This window comes from Salvia hispanica, chromosome 4, assembly GCF_029641045.1.
Source record: "Salvia hispanica isolate PSC_SH4W2 chromosome 4, Shi_PSC_v1, whole genome shotgun sequence".
NCBI classification, from domain to species: Eukaryota; Viridiplantae; Streptophyta; class Magnoliopsida; order Lamiales; family Lamiaceae; genus Salvia; species Salvia hispanica.
This window is the reverse complement of record NC_142695.1, coordinates 6,097,451-6,116,738: the sequence shown is the minus strand read 5'-3', so window position 1 is coordinate 6,116,738 and position 19,288 is coordinate 6,097,451. Positions and strand designations below refer to the sequence as shown.

General features: G+C 32.0%; 1 protein-coding gene and 1 long non-coding RNA gene across 2 annotated transcripts; one reads left to right on the top strand and one right to left on the bottom strand.

Annotated features, from left to right (window-relative positions):
* Window positions 1-527: 527 nt before the first annotated feature.
* On the top strand, window positions 528-1,220 carry LOC125193920 (uncharacterized). The gene is made up of 2 exons (XR_007171662.1): window positions 528-610; window positions 946-1,220. It is a non-coding gene; the product is annotated as an uncharacterized LOC125193920 (long non-coding RNA).
* A 10,779-nt stretch (window positions 1,221-11,999) lies between these two features.
* On the bottom strand, window positions 12,000-14,223 carry LOC125193141 (uncharacterized). Its single transcript, XM_048090884.2, has 4 exons — window positions 13,803-14,223; window positions 12,763-13,264; window positions 12,542-12,653; window positions 12,000-12,451 (listed from the first exon to the last, which is right to left on the bottom strand). Exons 2-4 carry the CDS (start codon window positions 13,217-13,219, stop codon window positions 12,385-12,387), a joined length of 636 nt encoding a protein of 211 aa, XP_047946841.1. The 5' UTR covers window positions 13,220-13,264; window positions 13,803-14,223; the 3' UTR covers window positions 12,000-12,384.
* Window positions 14,224-19,288: the final 5,065 nt, after the last annotated feature.

The following is a 19,288-nucleotide window of genomic DNA, read 5'->3' as shown; positions in this document are numbered from 1 at the left end:
CAAAAAAGAATACAACCAACTTAATTGGGATGTAGGGAATATCAAATTAGGTCAAAATTTGTGATTTTAGAGACCTATGTTAACTTCACTAAATTTCATTTTCAGAATATTTGATATGACACTAAATCTTATTTAAGAGCAATTTAAAAAGAATAACTATTCTGGAAATCAAGAAATAAGATCACAAATCACAATTATGGGTTTACTATATCTTATTTAAGAGCAATTTAAATATTTTGGGAATAAAGAAAGACAAAATTACAATTATAAGTGTATTTCCAATACATTCAAGATCACAATTATGGGTGTATTTCCAATTCATGCATGGTCATATAATAATATTTTAAGAACAATTTAAAAGAAAAACTATTCTGAGAATCAAGAATTAATATCAATCACAAAGATCACAACAATATCTTAAAGAGCAATTCAAAAGTATAATTACTCATTTTGGGAATCAAGAAATAAGATCACAATTATGAGAGTATAAATAGGACATGCAATGGGAAAGAGGATACTCAAAACACACTGCACTTAATCAAAAGAACAAGAAAAATGGCAACGTTCAACAAATCATTTGGCCTCATCCTCTTGCTCGTTTTAGCCTCAGGTAAACTACTTTGCTAGTACATCAATATAGTAGGGCAATTGGCCACTAATATCACAAAATTTGAACGAATTCCAAATTTCGTATGAACTTAAAACTTGATTAAAAATCATGAACCCTTTCATGGTTTGATATTTGCAACACTCGATGATTCCGGCTATATTGATGCCTATTTGCCTTGCTGGATAACACAGGTGGCCCAAAACGACGTTCATTATTTTTAAGACCAAGTTTAAAGATCATTGAAAACTTTGAAATTCAACCAGTTTGTTATATTAGCGACCAATTACGGCTAATTTACATGGTACTAATAATTAAATTTGTATAAAATGATGCAGTTGCTGAATTTGGAATGGCAACAAAAAGATGCACTCTTGGAAATGGTGAATGTGGTGAACGAATATGTTGTGAAGGAGGAATTTGCGGTGACAGTTGCTGTGATGCTAAGTGCAAGACCAAATATGTCTTAGGCAATACTCAGGGTTATTGCAATAGGATTGCTTCACAAAATTTATGTTTCTGCGAATTTGATTGTTAATCACTTTATTGTTGCTCATCTTTCATTTCAAATAAAAAATTCAATGGATGAAATAAATTACTTTTGTTTGTGATATGGAGTAATATAACTGAATGGCTGTGGTTTAATATTTCTGAAATTCTTTATTATTAAGTGAGAATAGTAAATTCTTTTCAGTATACAAACTTTATTTCTTAGGCAATCCGACTTCGAAAATAAAACCGAAATATTATCATGAAACCGAAATAATTATAAAAATATTTAATTAATAGTGATTTATTAACAATAATGATATTTATATAATACTATACTTTTAATATTATGCAATTTCATTTTACTTATTGACAATAATTGTATAATATCATTATTTAATCAAATTATCATTTTAATTAAACTAAATTATTATATACTCCATCCGTCTTATTTTACTAGGCTTGTTTTACCATTTTTGGATGTCCCATTAAGAGCGTCCACAATAAGGCGGACTAACCAATAGCCTAGCACTAGCTAGGACTAACTAAAAACACCTTCTGCCACGTCACTAGGACTAACCACAACATGTCATATTACTAGGACTAATCACAACACAATAATAGGCTAGCACTAGGACTAGCCGACGCTCTAGCTAATAAAACAAATGGAAAAATACGATTAATTCATTTTAATTATTGGTGTTTATCAAATATTAAAAAAATGAAGTGAAATGAGTTGTAAATATTAAGTATAAATAAAATAAGTAAAAAAATGGGTAATGTGCGGACTAAATGTAGGACTAACAGTTAGGGCGTGGATGAGCTCTCGTCCTACTTCGGTTAGTCCTACCTTTGGTCCGCTATTGTGGACGGATATCCCCACGCCCTAACTGCTAGTCCTACCTTTAGTCCGTTATTGTGAAGTCTTAATTGGAATATTCGATATATAAATGAGACCTCACATTCCACTTACCTTTTTTCATTCACATTTTTATTATAAAACTAATACTCGTGTATAAAAGTAGGACTCATATTTCATTATCTATTGTGCAAGATGATGCCATCGGCTAAGTAGTACCCCATATGATGCGGGCGTTCGTTGGCTGTAAACTCGATAACCGGACCGTTGCCATTGCATTGCTCGGTGAAGAGACTCGACGTGTTCAGCACGTTGATGTCGTTGTTTGACCACGCCACGCCAAAGTGAGCAAGCCAGATCCAAAGACGGTGGTCAACGATGGCTTCAAGGATCATCGTCGGGTGGGTACCCTTATACCCACTAGTGAATTGGCCTCTCCACGCTACCGAAGAATTCTTTCACTCCCAGTGCAAACAATCAATGCTCCCTAACATTCCAGGACAATCGTGCACCCTATCGTGCATCTGGACCAGGAAATGGCAATCTTCGGCATTCGGCTTGCGCAAATTTGTAGCGCCGAAGGCGTCAACTACGCCCTTACAAAATTTTTCCAGACACTCCCAGACAGTTGTATCCCCGACGTGAAGATACTCGTCGAATATGTCCGCCGTAGTGCCGTAGGCCAACTGACGATCGTGCACTTCGTAGACAGGGATAGACCGATTTTGCGGGTCGCATCTTGTCGCTGCTGGAAGTACTCATCACGCGCCTCCATCGTCTCAACAATGTTGAGAAACAGTTCTCGCAACATCCTAAACCGTTGGCAAAAAACTATCGGTCCCCACCATGGTTCATCGGCAAAGTAGTCTTCGAACAGACGTTGATGAGCTAGGCCATGCTCTCAATGGACGGATGTCCGGCGGCGGATGGGCCTCGGGACCTGCTCTTCAGCCTGCACTTGCTCCTGTATTGCACGAACACCTCCGAGATCTGGTCTACGGGAAACATGTTGAAAAAGTAAGTGAAAAAGAGATGTTTGATTGAGAGATGTTGTGTGAGAATTGTGTGAAATGAGTACGAAATTTAGGTATATATAGAGAGAGAAAATAAAAATAAAAAATAAATAAAAAAACGTGCCGCTGGTCCTCGTCCGTGCCCCTGCAATGGACGGATGAGGGATCGGGCGACGCGTCGGGCGCCAGATTGAGACGAACGAATTCGTCCGCCCGATCAGTCTTTCGCCTACAACGGGCGGACGATCCCACAACGATTGTGGATGCTCTAAAACTCACAAAGTTTGACCAATATTTTGTATTTTTTTATGAACTTTAAAGCTATTTACAAAAATAATGAACTTGGGCTTGTAGTTAATTTCCCACGAAAACTTTTTTTTCCCTGCTAATTGGAAATTCACTGGAAAGAATAAGTTCATGATTCTTTAAACTAAATTTGAAGTCATAAGAAATACTCCCCCGTTCCAATTAAGTTGAGTCAAAACTTCCGAGTACGAAAATTAAGAAGATATGTTGAAAAGTAGGAGAGATGAAAATAAAATACAAAAGATAAAGTGAATGTAAAATAGGTGATGAAATAAAATAATTAAGAGAGATGTGATGTATTATTTTTTTATCGAAAAGGAAAATGACTCAATTTAATTGGAACAATTCAAAAAAGAATATAACTAACTTAGTTGGGATGTAGGGAATATCAAATTAGGTCAAAATTTGTGATTTTAGAAACCTATATTAACTTCACTAAATTTTATTTTCAGAATATTTGATATGACACTAAATATTACTCCTCGGCAAGTAATTAAATTAAATGAATTAATATGAGAACTTGGATCTGGAATCTTATAGTAAAATAAAATATGGAGTACAAAATATTTGATTACGTTTGACTTAACATGAAAATTAGTCAAACATGAAAATTAAAAATGAAATGAATACCGTTTCAAATAAGAATTTTTTGTGTGTGAGAAATAATAAATGATTAATTCTAAATAAGGTATTGGTCCCAAAATCACAGACATGGCCTTATTTGATGGAGTATTTCGCATGAAACAAAATTTGATCGAAAATCATAATAACCCTATTTCTTATAGCGAATTTCTCATTAATTTAAAAAAATAGATTTCGTGGGATATTCACTATAAATATTACTAAATTCATGAGTTTTGCAACTAACTTTAAAGTTTATGAAAATTTTAGCCAAAATTTATAATTTTAAAACTAATATAAGTTTTTTCAAAAAAATTCCACGCAAGTGGCAGTGACTTTGTTTTTTTGTTTTTATAAAATGAGTTCGTTGTAAATATTGTAATATGAACATTTTAATATGAACAATATATAACCTGACATAAAATGACATAAAATGACCTAAAATGACATCTGTATTTTTTAAATCTGGATTTTATAATATGACTTAAAACAAACTAAACATGACCTAAAACAAACTAACAATGTCTTACAATGATCTAAAACAAGCTAACAATGACGAGTTCAGCGGTTCGGCAATAAAATTAGTTCGACGTTGATTATAACCCATTATAAGTGTATTTCCAATGCATTCAAGATCACAATTATGGGTATATTTCCAATTCATTTATGGTTATATAGTAATATTTTAAGAGCAATTTAAAAGAAAAACTATTCTGGGAATCAAGAATTAAGATCAATCATCACAAAGATCACAACAATATCTTAAAGAGCAATTCAAAAGTACTATAATTACTCATTTTGGGAATCAAGAAATAAGATCACAATTATGAGTGTATAAATAAGACATGCAATGGGAAAGAGGATACTCAAAACACACTGCACCTAATCAAAAGAACAAGAAAAATGGCAACGTTCAACAAATCATTTGGCCTCATCCTCTTGCTCGTTTTAGCCTCAGGTAAACTACTTTGCTAGTACTATAAATTACATCAGTTTAGTAGGGCAATTGACCACTAATATCACAAAATTTGGACGAATTCCAATTTTCGTATGAACTTCAATTAAACTTGATTAAAAGTCATGAACCCTATAATAGTTTGATATTTGCAAAACAAGACAGTTAATTATTTTAAGACCAAGTTTAAAGATCATTGAAAACTTTGAAATTCAACCAGTTTGTTATATTAGCGACCAATTACGGCTAATTTACATGGTACTAATAATTAAATTTGTATAAAATGATGCAGTTGCTGAATTTGGAATGGCAACAAAAAGATGCACTCTTGGAAATGGTGCATGTGGTGGTGAACGAATTTGCGGTGACAGTTGCTGTGATGCTAAGTGCAAGACCAAACATGGCTTAAGCAATACTCAGGGTTATTGCAATAGGATTGATTCACAAAATTTATGTTTCTGCGAATTTGATTGTATAATATCATAATTTAATTAATAGTGATTTATTAACAATAAATGATATTTATAAAAATATTTAATTAATTGTGATATTAATATAATACTATACTTTAAATATTATGCAATTTTATTTTACTTATTACAATAATTGTATAATATCATTATTTAATCAAATTATCATTTTAATTAAACTAAATTATTATATTCTCCCTCCGTCTCATTTTACCAGCCTTGGTTTATAATTTCCGTCCTCCAAAAATAAAAACTCAAAAGATTTCATAAATTTTAATACAAATTTAATAAAATAGGAGAAATGTTTTACTCCAAAAAAAAGTGATCAAAGTATTATTATCGAAAATGACATATCTCACAAAAGAAAAAATTTGACAAATATAAAAGCATGACTAATTTTATAGAACGGAGTAAAATGGCGAAAGAAGAATATTGTATATGGGGAGGAAGGATTATTTTTGGTCGGAATGTGGTAAGGTATGAGGTATCAAATACTCAAGTTTATTAGAACAACTTAACATGTGATATAATAGTAAAGAAAATGTAAACAAATACAACAAATAATTATTTGAAATCGCACAAGAAGTTTAATTTTATCAGTTACCATTTATTAGTGGTCATATAATAATATCTTCGGAGCAATTTAAAAGAACAACTATTTTGAAAATCAAGAAAAAGATCACAACTATGGGTGTATTTCCAATTCATCTATGGTGTTATGGTAATATCGTAAGAGCAATTTAAAAGAATAACTATTTTGGAGATCAAGAAATAAGATCACAAATCACAATTATGACTATATCTTAATTAAGAGCAATTTAAAAAATTTGGGAATCAAGAAAGATCACAATTATAAGTGTATTTCAAATTTATTCAATATCACAATTATGGGTGTATTTCCAATTTAGTTGTGGTCATATAGTAATATTTTAAGAGCCGATTTTAAAGAACGCCTATTCTGGGAATCAAGAATTAAGATCAATCACAATTATGGGTTTACTAAGAGCAATTTAAAAATTTGGGAATCAGAAAGATCACAATTAGTATATATAAGTGTATATTTCCAATTTATTCATGGTCATACAGCAATATCTTAAAGAATAATTACTCATTTTGGGAATCAAGAAATAAGGTGTATAAATTGGACATGCAATGGAAAAAAGGATACTCAAAACACACTAGTCACTACAGCTAATCAAAAGAAGAAGAAAAATGGCAACGATCAACAAATTATTTGGTCTTATCCTCTTGCTCGCTTTAGCCTCAGGTAAACTGTTTTGCTATAAATTACATTACATTATTCTAGGGCAATTAGTCACTAATATCACAAAATTTGGACGAATTTCAATTTTTGTATAAACTTAAAACTTGATTCAAAGGGCTGATAATTCGGTCATCGGTTAGTCGGTTAACCTATGATCGAACCGAACACCTCGGTTTTTGGTTAACCGAGAACCGCCCCATTCGCCCAATTTCAGTTATCGGTCATATTCGATCGGTTAACCGAATAGTCAATTAAAGAACCGAATTATGCAAGACTGTAAATAGTCAATTAAATCAGCCAACACATTCCTCTCAGTATGCAAGTTAGATGGCATAGGGGATATTGCGTAACATAAATTAATGATAGTAAAACATTAAATGAAATCACATAGCACATCCGGTTCGGTTAACTGGAACCGAACCGACACTATTCGGTTAGGAACCAAACCGAACCGAGTCCAATTCGGTTTCGGTTCCGGTGCTTCTACGTCAGTTACATTTGGTCTCGATTAACCGAGTTTTCGGTTCGGTTAGAATCGAACCGACCGAATTAGTTGATTGTAAAAATCATGGTTTGAGATTTGCAACACTAGATGCCTACGTGGCTTGCTGGATAACATGGTTCATTATTTTTACCATCAAATTTAAAACTCATGGAAAAATTTGAAATTGAAATTTAATGTATTAAATATATTTGTAATAAAATGATGCAGCAGTTGAATTTGGAATGGCAAAAAGATGCATTCTTGGAATTGGTAGTGAATGTGGTGAACGTGTATGTTGTGAGGGAGGAATTTGTGGTGACAGTTGCTGTGACTCTAAGTGCAAGATCGAACATGGCTCAGCCACCACTAAGGGTTATTGCAATAGGATTGTTTCACATAATTTATGTTTCTGTGAAATTGATTGTTGATCACTTAACTTAAATGTAACTCGTCTTTCATTTCAAATATAAATTCAATCAATAAATTACATTATTTTTGTTTGTGATACAGTATAACTGAATTTGATTGTGGTTTATTATTTCCGAAATTCTTTATTATAATATTAAATATTACAATGGTTATAAGGAAATAATTATTTTTTCAAATTAAAAACTTAATTTCTTACCAACTTCGAAAATAAAACCGAAGTACTATTAATTAAAACATGAAACACGACATGATTTGAATACCCGAAAAAAGGTATTTCAAATATAATTATAAAAATATTTAGAATTAACTATTAATGATATTTATATAATACGATATGTATAATATTATGCAATTTCACTGACGTAATTGACAATAATTGTATAATATTTTTACTTAATCAAAATATCATTTTAATTAAACTAAATTATTATAGAATATATAAATTAATTTCTCATCAGTTATATACTCCTATTATTTTTCTTCGTTGTTTTAAGGAGTGCTAATTATATATAAAGTATAATTAATTACTTTAGGAGAGATAAATTAAATAAATGAAAAAGAACAAAAATAAAGGAAAAATAGAGAGAAAAAGAGTATACGGTACATTGCAATGAAGATTTCTACTTTATACACCTGCCTCATTTTTTTCTCCCGTATAATTCTTTTTGGTCTAATTTTTTTGTGAATGCAATTGTAGTTTTTTGTTATTAATTTGAGTTGGGTATATACGAGTAAATATATCTTATAAAAGAAATATACGTGTGCAATGGGAGTTTTTTGTCGGTCACATCTTGTGGCAAACGTATATACTATATATATAGGTGGTCAGTCAAATATAATTATTTGTATGGTTTAGAGTTTATCTAAACTATTTAGGTAGGTCCATGACGGCTAATGGATTAGGTGTGACTTCACGAGAAAAATGAAAATGGCGATTTAATTACTACTACTAGCTAGTTTAAGTGGTTTAGTATATGTATATATATACTTTCCCAATCTTCTAAAAATAGAAACTATAGAGATATCATAAACTTTAATACAAAATTCATAAAATAAGAGAGAAATTAAAAAAAAATGATCAAGTATTAATAGTCCAGAATGACATAGGACTAAGGAGCATTTCATAATAGAGAAAATTAGCCAAAATAAAAGTATGACTAATTTTATGGAATTGAGCAAAATGACAAGGATTTTTTTGTCCGAATGTGGTAAGTACGTACTCCATCAAATAGCTAATTACTAAGTAAAATAATTAGCTAAATACAACTTAGCATGTGATATATAGTAAAGAAAATGTAAATAAATACAAAAATTAATTATTTGAAATCGCACAAGAAGTTTAATTTTATTTGTAATAAAGAGTATGATTATGTGCAAATGATTTACACAAATTAATTATTTGAAATTGCACAAGAAGTTTAATTTTATTTGTAATAAAGAGTATGATTATATTCAAATCCACTCCTTATTGCTGAATTGTAGAACTAGACCAAATTAGAATTTTTAGATCTAGTTTTTCATAGATAAGATGCGCAAATGTATAAATTATTTTCGCCTTCATCTCGAGCCTATTTTACTTCAGCCTAGGGCAAATAAGTCATACTCATAACATATTAGGAGGGTTTAACTACATTCCAGAATATTACTTCATTCCAATATTGATTATTACTTCATTCCAGTACATACAGAAGATTTCTCCGTCGGGTACCGTTCTGTCTCTCTGCAATGTCTATCACTGCCGCCATAGTGCTAACAATAAATGGAATAATAGCCTAATTGAATGGTGTAATAAGCACATGAAATGATGTAATAAACTATTTGAATGAAGTGTGTGTTGAAGCATTTGAAATCCTGATGAAATGAAGTAAAAATTATGTCTAATGAATTAATAACGTTTCTGAATGATGTAATAAATCTACTGGAATAAATTATTTGTTTTAAAGTGAATAAGTTCAATGAATTCGAATGAAGCATGTGTTGAATCATTTAAAACCTACTGGAAGTAAGTAAAAACATACTATAGTTTCAAGGTATTAATTACCGGAATGAAGTAATAAACCTGCTAGAATGAAGTAAAATGAGTTTGTAATGAAAACCGAAATAATTTACACATCAGCAAAATCTCATAAAAAAACTAGATCTAATGACTCTAATTTAGTCTCTAGTTCGGTCTTTAAAGTTAGTTCAACATTGATCACAACTCGCAAGGATTATATATAATTATACGAGCTATGCTATCAAGAAGTGATAAAATCGCACAAGAATTTCAATTTTATTTGAAAAATCGTGAATTTCTAATATTTATATTACTCTATAATAATAATCACATATAAATCATCCTACTTCAAAAATGGAAATATTTTGTAATTTATTATTTCTAGTACTCCCTATATTAGGATACGCCACAAGTCCACAACAAGTAGTCAAGCATAAGGATTAATATTAGCTCTAAAAAATATTAAAATAATTTTCTTTTGCAATGAACCATAGAAATAAATAAAGGATGAAAACGACATTTATCAAATATTGATAGAAATGTAATCTCAGCCTTATCACAATAAATATTTCGATTTCAATACATCACTGTCATCACCACAACACCCCAAATATCCAATCTATACCATTCTTGGAATATTACTATTACAACAACCAAGCCAAATTGTCTCAAGAAAGTTCGAACAAAAAGCAATCACTACAACAAATTTTTATTTAAAAAACTTCTCTTTAGAAAAATCTCTCTTAGGTCTTCTGGTGGTGATGTGCGTAGGATTACGGTGGGTTTTTCAGTGGCCGGAGCTCGACTTCTTCAACGCAGTTGCAAGCTCCCGGTGGCTTGATGTGTCGGTCGACGACGTTTTATGGGCTGTGGTTTATGTGTTTGAGTCGTTAGGTTTGGCTACTATGCTTTGTTATTTCTTCTTATTTTGTGGTTGTACTTTGTGAATACTTATGTGTGAATTAATATATTTCTTAATAGTATAGTTATTGGATTTAATTTGGGTTTTTAGTTCAGAATTTAAGACGAAGTTATATTTTCGGTATATACTTTAATTTCCCAACAAAAAGCTCAAACAGAAAGATTGGGTGAGCAAAATTTATTTCCGGTGAGACTATATAATTCATATTTCATGTTTGAAATGGGAAAGAATAAAGTTTCTATAATTTGTTTTGATGATAAGGGTTTTGGTGAATCAGTGTTATGATCTATATTTTGTGCTTGAAATGTTGAAAGAATAATTTTTCTATAATTTGTTTTGATGAATCAGTGAAAATGGATGCTTGGCTGGTTCTTTCATTCTAAAGCTTGTTGGCTTGACTTTTCCTCTTTTTGTGTTAGGTTTTAATTTGTTATGATCTTTTGTTTAATTGGGTGTTGTTAATTGTTATTGCAAACTTGCAATGGTGTTTGTCTCTATAATATGATGATTAACAATAGGTACAAAAGGTATTAGTGTTGTCGGGCTCTATATGGGTAGTTACAGTAAGCCCATTAGAGATTAGTTTATTTTATAAAGCCCATTATATATTAATTTATTATAGGAGTATTATATTCTTGATTCGTGTCCTATTTGATTATGCGTCAAGAATCTACCTTATTCCTCAGCTCTTTTGGCATATACTCATCAAGTCAAGGGCTGTTTATAACTTTATGTAATGTTTAGTATAGGGAATCAACAATAATTTCAACTTTTTAATAAAAAATTAAATAATGATACAATATTTTTTACTAGTACAATACAGACATTTTGTTCTCACATAGTATTAGACATGTTTGAAAGATGTGATGATTTTCGGAAATGAATTGTATTTTTTGAAGTTCTGGCCAGTTTTACAACTTTTATTAAAGTTCATGCCATTTTTGTATTATCTAAAGTTAGAGCCATTTTTATCTTTGAATGCATGCCAATTTTGTTATATATTTTGTGATTTCATGCTATTTTTACAATGACTCGAAGATTTAGACCATGAATTACAGTTAATCACAAAATTACTTTGTTAAATATAGCTGGCTCCGTTGAGACGAGTAGAGAAATAATACTATATTTCCATATCAATAAACTTGTATGAGTGCATTACTAAATTTATTTGGATTAGAAACTAATTGGCTGCACATGAATTTAAAAGTGGTACGGTAGTTCGAAAAATATAAGAATATAGTAGTATTTTTTAAAATGTGTTCTTTTGTCTATGTCAAAATATCTCACTTTCTTTTATGAGTTAGTCTCATTTTACATGTCCTATTTTCATATAGGAAATAATAAAGTTTTTTAATTGTGTAAATACCGTGTCATTGCCTATCAATTTTATTTCTCTATCACAGAACACCTGTACCCATTTTATTTTAGGAATTAATAAAGTTTTTTTTAATTGTGTAACTAGTGTGTCATTGCCAATCAATTTTATTTCTCTTTCACAAAACACATTATAATATTTTTTAATATTCGTTTTAAAAAATATACTCTTGCAGTGAAACAATTGAGTAGTATTATCGGTGATGAATATAATGAACACAGAGTGGATTAACAAGATAAACACGATTTTAGAACAAAAGACGACTCTAGCATCATCAAGGCGACACCGAAAGGGAGGCAATTCGCCTTCCTCCGTGGTTCCAACGCCATCAAGACGATGCGAAAAGAGATGCAACTCGTCTATATCTACGATCACAACAACATCAAGACGGCACCAAGGCACCCGACTAACTCACATTCAAGTTCCACTATACAAACGCACTTCTCATCACTCAATTAGAGAGCTAATAGCGTAAAACACGCTTCAAAGCGAAAGGGTGAAGATGTCCTATATACTAAAAAAAACGGTTTAATAGAACTTAGCTATGCACGCTCGTGTCTCACACTCTCTCCAAGAGGCAAGAGCGTCTCGACCTTAATGTACAGATTTCTCCGCATCACCTCTTGCTATGTCTGGACCAAGAACCGGTTGCATAATAACACTGCAAGAAAATCGCGTAGGTATGCTTAGTTACCTCAAAAGTATGGAAAAAACTGAGTCATGCTTAGATAAATCGAGGAAAATGACATACTCGGGAGATCCATTGCTGGTTAAAGGTACACCTGCACTTGAACTCGACTGCAACGAGCCATGAGTAGCAACGGTTGAATTACTCGAATGAGCCACACCAGAAGAGTGGCAACCTATAAATAAACACAACATGGTTCACATTTGAGAACATTCACAACAAGTGCATAGACGAAGGCCTAAGAAATAATGAGCAATCACGCTCTTTTTAACGAGACAAACTACCTTGAAGAACGACGACAGCAAAAAAGATGAAGGTGAAAAGCAGAGCCATCAAGCTTCCACTGGATGATGCTGATGAAGACGACAACGCCTTTGCTGCTCTCATCTTCTTCAAGACCTTCATCCTCTCGATCTTGGCACGTTTAATCATGGCTAGCTCGGATAACTCTCTGATGAGCTTCTGGTCGGCTGCATCTAACGAAAGCCCTCTTGGAGGGCGCGGAGGCTTTGAGGACTTCTTCTTGCCCGATGACCTCCCCTTCTCCCGTTTACCATTCTTCCCCGTCTGCGGTGAAATCTCATCAACCGCTTTCGGATTCTCGTCCACACTCACAGAAATCGAAACCACATTCCCTAGATTCTCATCTGCAAGAGAAGAAGCTCCTCCTTCTGTACTCGTATCGATGAATCTATCTATATCAATCACAATTTCCCTCTCTTTTGCTGAGATAAAATCCATTTTTTAGCTTCTTTTTCCCTTTCTCCAAAGCTAGGCTTCCATGAACTGTGAAATTAGGTAGAAATTCATCAAGATTTTGAACTAACTAAACTAAGAAATGCAGTCTACTTTTATAAAGCCATAAACAAATTCTAGCTAGAGACAGCCACATAAACTAAGCTAAATAAAAAGAACAAAAATGATTAGTAAGACAAAAGCATTATTAGTCTACGATGAAATAAACAGTAGCTTACAACAATGAATTAAGGGCAAAGAATACGACATTTCATAAAAATTCCACAAATAATTGCTCAGAAAAGAACAAAATGGAACTAGATTTTTAATTATTGATGTGAAGAAGAGAAAAATTAGCAGTCAACCATGTCCATTAATCGGCAAATTCATCGAACTAATCGAAATGGGATTAACTATTAAGACAATCAGATTCAAGAATCAAGAAAAAAACAACATTTGAACTAAACAAAGATGGAAAGAAATTGGATTCAGTAATCAAGATTTGAAATGCAGCTAAATTACAGCAACACAAGAAAATCACTGAGAGAGAGAGAGAAAGAGCACTTGAGCTTTCAAGAACAAAGAGTACCTTTTTGCGAAAAAGCAAATTCAAGAAGTCCCTGATCCAAATAATACAAGATTGTCACATGTAACTTGAAATAATTGAAATCTCAAATCTTGGGGGCTTTCAAGATCCAATTTTTCTCACTCCCTTTCTCTGGAAATGCCAGCAAATATTTCAAGACTCGATTTTTAGCCTCCTCTCTCTCAGTTTCACTTCACCCCTTTTGAGCTGCTTGAATTTCCCAGCGACTTTGACCGCAGAAGTAGAAAATTCAAGACGGCTAAAGCCAGATTTTAATACTCTCTCGCAAAAACAAGCATGAATTATTGTTGTTGGTGAGTGTACAGATGAGTTGAGAGCACATTGTGTGTATACATATAAAAATGATAAACAAATATATACACGAATGATTCATCAAGGTCTGAAAGCGACATCCCATCTGAACAGAAAGTGGGATTCTGTGTCTTTCGTTAGAAGTTCAGTTTTTTAGAAACGAAACGACGTGATTTGGCACCGACACATTGTTATTAGCAAAGTCCACTAATCTTGGCGGTCTGAATCTCATCATTCTTCGTATTACTTTTTTTTTTATTTAATATGGAGTATTATTTTATTACGTTAATAATATGTGAATGTAATGTTATTGTCCATGTACACATAACACATCTGGTTTGTGAAAATATGCGTAGCACGTTATTTTAATTTTAGTTTTTGCGACATTTGGGTAACGTGTATTAATTTTTTCATATAGTATGAGTAGGATGTTTGATGGAATAGTTATCTACTACTAGTATATAATAGTAAGAGATTAAGAGATTTTACTTTATTTTTTTATGCGTCATATATAGATAATATTTTAATTTAATGTCAGTTTGGTTGGGGTTGTTTCTAAAATTATTTGGAGCTGTTTCCACGAATCACTGATCAGCTGCGTGAGATCGTAAAAGCAATATGATCCGATAAATAATAGAAAGTAAATAGAAATTAGGATTCGTATGAACAAGTGGCCCAAAACAAGCTAGAAGTGGTATTATTTATGTGATTTCTTTGTATGTCGCTTTCTTGTTTTGTCTTGCACTAGCTTTTTGTTAAAAATCCAAAATAAACCAATTTACTTGCTTTTTAGTTAGATACATAGTTTTAGCAAGCATCCCTTCTTCGTGAATACCTTTTGTACTACATTACAGTTCAAGAACCGTCGGTTGTGGTTCGGAACCGGCGGTTCATGATTCAGAAATTCCTTGAACCTGAATCAGCCCGACAAGGTATTCAGCGGTTCCAGTTCCGGTTCAAAAAAACCACTGGTTCAGGCGGCAGTTCAAAATTGCCAGTTTTGGGCCGAAACCTACGGTTCCGGTCCGGTTCGACGGTTCATTTTTTTTCTTTTTAGTTTTTATTTATCTACAAAAGGCGCATAAATAAAATTCAAACAATAAGGATGATAGTTGCAATTTATTGATATAAATTTCAATGAGACTACAAGTTACAATTATAAGTTATAACGATTGCAATTTACGAAAGACTTGAAGTCCTGAAGTATTAAATAATAAATTAAAACATACTTGTAAATTTTAACAAGACCCTACAAAAAAGACTTGAAGTTTTGAACAATGAATATATAAGTATATACTCTTGGTCGGCGAAGAAGATGTTTCTACATGACTAAATTGAGGACACCTTTAGCAATACAACCTTAAATGTTGAGTTTAGTCTAACAATCAATAACTATGGTAGAATTGTCAAAAGTTTCAAGGATTTAGTCTTATAGAGAAGTCTCATTCACTGACTAGAGTATATACAAATACAATTATTTAATTATATTTGCATATTTTTTAAGTTGAAACAAATGTAAAAAAAAGAAATAACGGAAAAAGGACTTGAGTTCAACTTAGATTTAAAATTTAAGTTAAGGTGCCTACGTATCCTCAATGCTCAATTGTATTGGGGAATCAAAGCTCACGTAGTTCTTTTACCTGACTTGCCTAGTTGGTGGTAGGGGCATGCCATATTCGATCAGATGAATTATCTTCATATGACGTATGAGAGTACGATATCCCCCACCATCATTAAATTTGTAGACTTTGTTGCAGTAGTTACAACATGCATTAAACTCCGATGTCATCTCTTGAGATAGCGTATCAGCGCTACTAGACACTATTGAGACATTCTTGTAATGTTTAACAAATATAGACATAGTTGATGATAACTTAGACTTTTTACTGCTTTGTGGTACGGGTGGAAGAAGGGGATGCATGTCCTCATCACAATAAGAAGACATATTGAAATTGAAGTATGAGAATGAGAGTAGAAAATACAGATTGAGAAGAGAAATCTTTGTCAACACATGAATGAGGTGAATAGAAATGACGGGGAAGGGGGTATTTATAGGAGAAAAATTGGAAAAAATCATATTTAAAAAAAAATTGAAAATTGAAATTTTGGTCGGTTTATCGCCGGAACCGCAGAACCTGCGGTTTAGTCCACGGTTTATGGCCAAAACCACCGGGTTCTGACAGAAAACCGACGATTCTCACCACTTTTATGCAACACTACACCTGAAAAAGTTTACACTCTAGCCTGAAACCTACTTTAAACTGTTGAACTGACGGTTCAAACCGACGGTTTTGATCCGGCCATTTCGGTTTCTCAAATTCTTGAATCTGAACCGAACCGTCTAACGGTTCGGAATGCTGCACCGGTTCCAATTTCGGGTTATGAAGTGACGATTAACCGTCTGTTCAATTTGGTTTTCTATTTGTATACATACAGAAATAGTATCGTTAGGAAATTAAATTTTATTTTATGAAAATTCATTTACATTCTAAAATCTACAACATTGGGCACGATCCGATTCCCTTTATGATTAATGACACTTGTACTTTTTCAATAATTTTAATTAAAATTTAATTAAAATATATAAATACAAATAGTTAGAATATAGTGATTAATGACACTTGTACCTTTTCAATAATTTTAATTAAAATTAATTAAAATATATAAATACAAATAGTTAGAATATAGTGATTAATGACACTTGTACCTTTTCAATAGTTTTAATTAAAATTAATTAAAATATATAAATACAAATAGTTAGAATATAGTGATTAATGACACTTGTCTTGTACCTTTTCAATAATTTTAATTTAATAAGAATATATAAATATACATAGTTAGAAATATATACCAGTAGAACAATAAAGATAAAAGTAAAAAGTACTCCCTAACAAAATGAATAACATATGTGAAGTGCTCAATTATATTGTAGTTCGATTGTGGAAATATAAATATAGGGTGTTAAAAATAGCTTTGATACCCAAGAATAGCTAGTGAAATTTTAGAATATAGATTTTAATTCGCCGATATTTTATATTTGGATTAAATTAGTAGATCATTCAGAATACATAATCGAGGTGCACGAAAATTTTAGAATAAAGATTTTTTGGCTTTTTACATTTTTTTTCTCTTCTTTTTCTTATTGTCTTTACAAAATATATGATTGGACCAAATTACCCATTTATGAAATCCAATTAAAATAAGCCATAAACGTATATTATTTCCCTCACAAAAATACACACCCTGCCAATGGAAAAAATAATTTAATAAATTTTTAAAAAGAAAAATATTGCATTACACGGCCACATTCTCCCTAAAAATACACGTTTTGCCCGTGAGAAAATTAATTTAATAAATTAAAAAATGAAAAATATTGCATTGCACCACCGCATTCTCTCCAAAAATACACACTTCAATTCTCACCGAAATATACGCGTATGTAGGCCTGCTTAATTGGTTCTCCGGTTCTCGGGTACCCGGAATCGGAATCGGAACCGACCGGGTAATTGAGAAACCGGGAACCAGTTCACCGGTTCCGGTTCCGGTACCGGTTCTAATGTTTCTAAAAAGTTTCGGTTCCAGTTCTACCCAGAACCGACCGGTTCTTACCCGGAACTGAATAATAAATCAATTTTAGATTTTCAATTTTAAATTCTAATAATATTATGAATATCAAATATAAATATACTACGTAACTTTCTCGAATAAATAATAATATTATAGGATCTTAATCTTACGGTAAGTTTAACTAAATTACTCTTATTTATTATCTTATTGGAATATTGGTTGTATACTAGTTAGTATTTTGTTGTGTTGATTTTATTTTTTAGGTATTAATTGAATTATTATTTTTAGGTATTGGATGATAAATATTATTATCTTGTTGATTTGTATTTTTGTGTGTTTATTTGAATTTGTAGGTATTAATTGCTATATTTCTAGATGTTGAATTATTTAAAAAAAAATAAATCAAAAACTATAAATCGGATCTGGTTCGTAACCGGAATCGACCGGTTCTTACCCGGTCGGTTCCGAACCGGAACCGACCGGATCCGGTTCCGGTTCCGATTCCGGGATTCATGAAAATTTGTAACCGGGTACCTGGTCAAACCGGACCGGATAGAACCGGAACCGGCCGGTTAAGCAGCCCTACGCGTATGACTTATTTTAAATAGATTTCACAAATGGATAGTTTGGCGCATTCATACATTTTTTGAAGGAAATATTATTAGAATGAAGAGGAAAAAAGAATAAAAACAAAAAATAAAATCCTTATTTGTAAAAGTTCACGTAACACTATCCTATATTCTGAAAGATAAACGAATTTAATCTTAAATTCTAAAATGTCAGATAATTAGGACTTATATTTTAAAATTCTCAAATAACCAAAAGAGGTCGGTTCACTCTTGGGTAGAAAATGAGCATTCATATTAATACACACTATATTAGAAATGAGTCACTCACCCCTTAGAAGGCCTCATAAGGGGGAGAGTTATCCACACTTATATAGATTAGATTTATATTATTAGATTGGATCACAACTAAGTCGATGTGGGACATAATTTTTAGAGAATTTAACACGCCCCCTCACGTGTGGGCCGGAAAGGACATCGGTCTTCCAATCGTGAGGTAGATAAGAGATAAAGAGAAAACCATCATCGACTTGGGCCCGCTCCGATACTATATTAGAGATGAGCCACTCACCTCTTAAAAGACCTCATAAGGGGGAGAGTTATCCATACTTATATAAATTAGATTGAATCATTCCAAGTCGATGTGAGACATAATTTTTAGAGAATTTAACACACTAATCGAATGTAAATAAACATCACTATATTATTTTTGTGTAAACATCAAGCGATATATTTTTGTAAAATGTTGAAATGCATATTTTTTCTTCTGACATGAGATATTAATGAAAATGGAATCCACGGTCGTTCCATTGGCCAAACACATATGAATATGCATTGAATTATGAGGGACATAAATTATTTAGATATGGCGACAACATTATTCTACAAAACGTATAACATATTTGTATTTAATGAAGGCTAAATCATGCCTTGTGGGTGAGGGGATTATTGGACCCATCACTTCAATTATGTGATGCTCATCAACATAGCACGTGAATTTCATATCTTTTTATTATTTCATCACATAAATAATTTTGGTTGTAC